This window comes from Crocuta crocuta, unplaced genomic scaffold (assembly GCF_008692635.1).
Source record: "Crocuta crocuta isolate KB4526 unplaced genomic scaffold, BGI_CrCroc_1.0 scaffold30, whole genome shotgun sequence".
Classification (NCBI taxonomy): domain Eukaryota; kingdom Metazoa; phylum Chordata; class Mammalia; order Carnivora; family Hyaenidae; genus Crocuta; species Crocuta crocuta.
The window spans coordinates 8,415,962-8,421,599 of NW_027528345.1; the positions used below are offsets into that span (position 1 = coordinate 8,415,962).

Here is a 5,638-nt window from a genome sequence, read left to right on the forward strand (position 1 = left end):
TGCATGCCTTTTTGTGTTGATGACTAGGTAAGGAGAGGAGTAAAAGCAGAATGGGGGCAAGCACAGTGTTTTCTGCATCTTTGTACCCTCTGCGTCCACACGGCCCTCGGACTCAAACAATAGTTGAGAATGGCTTTGGCCATCGGCGGCTCCTTCCTCGTCCTTTGGCAGAGACACGCGGCTGCAGAAGCTTGACTCAGGCCCTTCCTGACGTTTTTGGNTTGGCGCCCTACAGGTCCGGGGACGCCGGCGTTCGCTCCCGTCTAGGCGACCCTGGTGGGCTCGCAGCGTCACTCTGCCAGGGGGCGTGACGTGAGCCCGCCTCCCGGGGCTGGGAGCGGAGGGGGATGGGAATCTCTAAGGCCTGTTACTGATTTGGTGCCTGTTGTTTTTCCGGGACGGTTTTCTCGAGAGCGCAGAGTTTGCAGATAGCGGACAGGAAGGGGCGAGGCTGGGGCCCGGTGGGAGCGGGGGTGCCTCTAGTCCCCAGGCAGTGAGGAGCTGGGCAGGTTAGTGGAAGGGGCTGTTGTTCCTCTGGCTTTTACGTAGGGGGTGGCAGCGGGTGAGGAACAGTGCTACAAAATGACGATCCTGGTAGAAAATGTGCAGGTGTTTGCAATCACAGGACGGCAATTTGGTCCCTTTTGTGTTTTCACTTTTCTGATAGAGGCAATTTCTTCTCTCCGGCCTCAGCGTGGCCACTAACGTGTGCCCACTTGCCTCTTTACATCTTAGGACATGACACAAGTGGCACATCCCGGCCATGGGGTCCCAGCATTCCACCTCTGCTCGCCCCTCTTACTGCAAGCGGAAGAAAGATGACAGGGAAGATTTGCAGGCTGAAAGGGAGCAGGAAGAAGCCATTGCTCAGTTCCCATATGTGGAGTTCACCGGTCGAGATAGCATCACCTGTCTCACCTGCCAGGGGACAGGCTACATTCCAACAGGTGAGCATCTTTGGTAAACACGGGAAGGATCCCCAAGGTACCCACAGGGCTGCTTCTGCCACCCAGACAGAGCTTCTCTTCTAGGCAATAGTGTCGTAGTCACAGTGCCCAGAACAGAGCCAACTTGATACATCTGGGTAGGTTCCGCAACTTCTGTTGGTCTCCTTATATTTGAAACCCTCTCTTCATTTCCACTCTTTTGTTCTTTGTCTCCTTGGCCTGGAGCTCTACATCGTGGGATTTGTTGACCGTCAACGTTTCTTTATTGCTCTCACTTGTGAGGCCTGGCACAGCTTTTCAGGGGAGCCATCTTGGAAGCTTCTTTCCAGGGAAGTAGATAGTAAATCATTAACAGCCTAAGGTCTGGAAAATCTTTCAAGTGGGGAGAGAAAAACACATGCTCAGGAGTGGAGCCTCGATTAAGTGCAGGATCATCTGTTAGTAAGTTAGTCCTCAGAAAGTCTTCACAATTTAGATGGTGGGTCACAGATGTTTACAGCTGGTAAGAACCTTAGAAACCATCTACTCCAAAGCCTTCATGAGGAGAAAGCAGGCTAGAGAGGTAATGACTTCCCCAGGGCCATTTGGCAGCTCAAGGCCAGGCGTTAAAACTAGAACCAGATCTAGATTTCTCAACCGCCATGTCACCGTCCTGGTAGGATTGCTAGATGTTTTGTCATTTGTGGCACACTCTGTAGATTTACTGGTTTCTTGTTCCTCAGACCCAAACTGTGGAACCTAGTATCCTAGAAATGTCTAATTCCTGGCGAGCCTGTGTCGTGGCAGGTTGGTGCATGACGTAAAGGAGAGTATTGCAAGCACATTGGGTTTATTTTACCAAAATAATTGTTTGGTTCTTTCCTAGAACAAGTAAACGAGTTGGTGGCTTTGATCCCACACAGTGATCAGAGATTGCGCCCTCAGAGAACGTGAGTTACATGCCTCTCCTATTAATAGCTACTTCTGTCTTTCTGTCCCTGGTCCCATATGTGTATGAGTGCCAGCTACTTTTTGAAAGCTTTTATCTGTTCTTGTAAATTCCCCATTTCCTTTAATATTGTCTGCTCCAGCAAGATATCTCTGCTCCATCACAATCTGGGGAAGGAAACTGCTAGAAACATTCTGAGAGTCAAGTGAAAGAGTTGACCTGGAAGGCATTGGAGAACAGGGGTATCCTGGGAGGCGAGGAAATGTTTCTGTCCTCCGAGCTCCTCTCTTTAGCTTTTCTTCCCGGATGACAGATGGCATTCAAATGAGTTTTTAAAAGGCTTCTCCCACTGCACTCACTCTTGCCTGGTCTGTGGTTCCTGGCTTGTAGTCCTTTTCCTTTCCCCTCATTCCTGGTTTTGCATTTAATCTGGACTAATTGGACCTTGATATGTGACTGCCCGGGCTGATCATGTGCTGTGTCATTTGCAGCAAGCAGTATGTCCTCCTGTCTGTCCTGCTCTGTCTCCTGGCCTCTGGTTTGGTGGTTTTCTTCCTATTTCCGCATTCAGTCCTTGTGGACGATGACGGCATCAAAGTGGTGAAAGTCACCTTTAATAAGCAGGACTCCCTTGTAATCCTCGCCATCACGGTAAGATTTAGGGCCTTGCTTGCCAGATTGTGCACCTACGAGTCTTGGACCCAGGACACTCATACTTGTTTCCTCCCTCACCCTGATGCAGGCCACCCTGAAAATCAGGAACTCCAATTTCTACTCTGTGGCAGTGACCAGCCTGTCCAGCCAGGTTCAGTACATGAACACAGTGGTTGGCACGTACGGGACCACTAACGTCTCCCTCATTCCACCTCGGAGCGAGCAACTGGTACGCTGTTGTTTTAGGACCCTTGCTCCTTGAGCTTCACGGAGGAGCAGGGGCTGTGGGATGCAGTACCCTCGTGACTTCTCTTTTCCTCTCCTCATTCCTGCTAGTAGAAACTGGCTGAGGAGGAAGACTTGATGTGTGCCCTGTCATTATGAGAAATTAGGGAAAAAAGAATCAGCTGGCATTTAAGTATTAGGAAAACAACAGAATTTCTAAGAGAAGCACTTCGCTACAAATCAGAGAGGCAGTTTTATAGTCTGAAGCCTGTTGGCCTCTCAGAAGGGAAGAGGTGGCATTGTTAAGAGGGTCGTGGTCTGTCTCAGGGACAGTCTCGGGGAAGTATTTTGTATGTGATGGAAGAATGCTCTCCAGTCTGCGGATTGCTGGTAACAGTACTATTCTGTGTCAAGCCTGCCTGGGCCACAGACTGACTCTGGTGTCTTATTTTCAGGTGAATTTTACTGCGAAGGCTGAGATGGGAGGACCGTTTTCCTATGTGTAGTAAGGACAGTGTTGTCTATATGTGTGCTGTCTGCTGGATGGAAGGGATTCAGAGTGTACTCAGTTGATTGGGGCTGGTCCTGTCTTAAGTCCCAGCCTTTGGCCTGTAGGTCCCCTAAGCTTTGGCCGTCTTGGAGTTTGTTTGGAGGATGTGTTGTTGGCTATGCGACCAAAGTGCTGGACTTCCTAGGAGAACATTAAGCCACTAGAAACATTTACAGGCTCCAGCATTTATGTGGTGGGTTTGAAAAAACAAGTATCATGATGTGGGAGGATGTGGGGACTCAGAGCTAGTGCTCCCTGGAAGCACTTAGGTCAGGAGGGTGGAGGAGCAGAGGAGCCCCAAGCAGCACCAACCGTGTAACTCAGCACTCTTCTGCTGAGTCTCCTTTTTTCTTTTTCCCCCCTTCTTCAAACCCAACTAACTGTTTCCATATTTGCTGTTTGGTAGCTTCTTCTGCACATTACCCGATATCGTGGTGCACAACATAGTGATCTTCATGCGGTACGTGGCTCTTCTCCCTGTCCCCATGGCCTTTGTGGCTGCACCTGGACCATCAAGCTGTGCGACCTCACCACCTTTGCTCGGGAGATGCTGTGTGACCCACAGAGCAAAAGCACCTAACCTGTGATGTCTCAGAGGCACAGATACAGTGGCCCTGGGGTGTTCTCTAGATGCAGTGTCCAATTCCCCTCCCAAATCACCAGATTCACCGTGATGAGGTAGACGTTCTCTGTGAAGTAGGGTCTGGTTCTGTGATCCCGTTAGAATCCTAATGAGACTAGTAAAGAACAGAAGAACTTCTCAGGGTGTAAGTACTGGGCATTTGACCAGACTTACTTTCTGTCCATACGAATTACCATATGTCATGGATCTTTAGAGCTGGTCTGAGACCCCTGACTGTTAAATTTGCAGATGATAAGCATCTGCTACAGACACTTGAAGCAGGCAGGTCTAGAGCAGAGCTTCTCAGCCTTGGCACCATTGATATCTTGGACCCCACAGCTCTTTGTTGTGAGGACTGTCTGGTGCACTGCGAGATGTTTCACAGCATCCCTAGCCTCCACCTGCTGAGCACCGTCACCACCTCCCCACCCTTCAGTGGGAACACCGCAGAATGTCTTGAGACATTGTCAAAAGTTTCCTGCAGGGTAAGATTGTCCTAGGTTGAGAACCACTTATTTGGAACCACTTTTTCTTGCCTGAGCATTTCTGTGAATGTAGAAAGATCCTCTGGCCTCTTGGTTATGTAACCGTGAAGATAGTCATCTGGGACCCACGGATATTGTTGCCCGAGCTAGCAAGAAATTATTTAGGCAATTTTTCTTACTCCATCTCAAAAACAGAACTTACTCTTCTTGTTGTTTTTTTTTTTCTCCCTCCCCCCCACTAGAACTTCAGTGAAGATTTCATACATTGGCCACATGACACAGAGCTCCTTGGAGACACATCACTATGTGGACTGTGGAGCAAATTCCACAGCTGTTTAGCAACTGCTCTTGGTTCTTCCATGGCAGCACCTGCCAGAAGAGACACAGCACCTGTTCCCAGGGCCCGAGTTTCCTACCTATCCCAGGTGGCAGAAGGAGAGGAGACATTGGTTCTCTTAATCGCCAGCAAACATCCTCCTGCCACTTGGGAGGAGAGAGCTCCTCTTGGTAGCGCCATGTGTGTTTCTCAGAACCAGCAGACTCACTGCCCAGTGCCCAGCCTGTGCCCAGCAAATAGTAGGCACTCAGAGAAAGTTTGGAGAGTTGAATCCTGATCTTTTCGGCAGTCCTTGGCATCAGAAATAGAAATCGTACCGTGGTTCTAGGTTATCAGTGCGGAATGACGTGGAGATTGGACTGTTAGTGCGGCTGCAGAACTACCCCGCTCATCTGCACAGAAAAGGCAGAGGGAGGGTGGGAACATTTGGAAAGATGAGTAAGCACAGACCATTTAATATGGGAAATGTTTTCATCTGTTGACAAATGCCTAGGAACTTAAAAAAAAATTCCTTTTTTCCTGTAGAAAGTAACCATTGTTTTTACCAAGAGTCTATGTGAGGCTTGATTGACCCTTCATCCAATGGCTGGAACATGGATTGGGGATTTGGTAGAAAAATAAACCCTGCTTTTTTGATTCATCTCCGTTTCCTCTGATTGCCTGGATGTCTTAGGAGCCACCTCTGGAGAAGCGTGGTACAGTTGCCTGCTAAGTGGGTCAGCACAGGATGGGGGAGGAGGGAGGAAAAGGAGCCCCCATTGTCCTGTCCCATGAGCTCCCATCACAGAAAACAGCCTCCTGCCACAGCAGCCTTGCTCCTCCCCATCCAGCTCCCGCCTGTGGCGACAGGCTGCCCCACTGCTCTTTGAGAACAGACCACTTAGTGCCCC

At 49.5% G+C, this 5,638-nt stretch overlaps 1 protein-coding gene across 3 annotated transcripts; it reads left to right on the plus strand.

Moving 5' to 3' along the window:
* The first annotated feature begins 221 nt into the window (after nucleotides 1–221).
* On the plus strand, nucleotides 222–5,388 carry TMEM106C (transmembrane protein 106C). 3 transcript variants are annotated; one of them, XR_013332461.1, is made up of 8 exons: nucleotides 222–235; nucleotides 736–947; nucleotides 1,813–1,876; nucleotides 2,367–2,526; nucleotides 2,618–2,758; nucleotides 3,210–3,259; nucleotides 3,711–3,982; nucleotides 4,654–4,736. XR_013332461.1 is itself a non-coding variant. In XM_077753262.1 (8 exons), exons 2-8 carry the CDS (start codon nucleotides 764–766, stop codon nucleotides 4,748–4,750), a joined length of 750 nt encoding a protein of 249 aa, XP_077609388.1. In that variant the 5' UTR covers nucleotides 222–235; nucleotides 736–763; the 3' UTR covers nucleotides 4,751–5,388. The 3 variants fall into 3 exon arrangements, 1 of the variants encoding a protein (XP_077609388.1); XM_077753262.1 differs by having other exon boundaries at nucleotides 3,711–3,764; nucleotides 4,654–5,388; XR_013332462.1 differs by lacking the exon at nucleotides 222–235 and adding an exon at nucleotides 489–509.
* The last annotated feature ends 250 nt before the right edge of the window (nucleotides 5,389–5,638 follow it).

What these genes read in the sequence shown, in the direction of transcription:
- TMEM106C (XM_077753262.1), top strand. Translation starts at nt 764, where the DNA reads ATGGGGTCCCAGCATTCCACCTCTGCTCGCCCCTCTTACTGCAAGCGG. An exon ending in TTGTAATCCTCGCCATCACG is followed by an intron (nt 2,527 to 2,617) that starts GTAAGATTTAGG and finishes ACCCTGATGCAG; the next exon opens with GCCACCCTGAAAATCAGGAA. An exon ending in CACCTCGGAGCGAGCAACTG is followed by an intron (nt 2,759 to 3,209) that starts GTACGCTGTTGT and finishes TCTTATTTTCAG; the next exon opens with GTGAATTTTACTGCGAAGGC.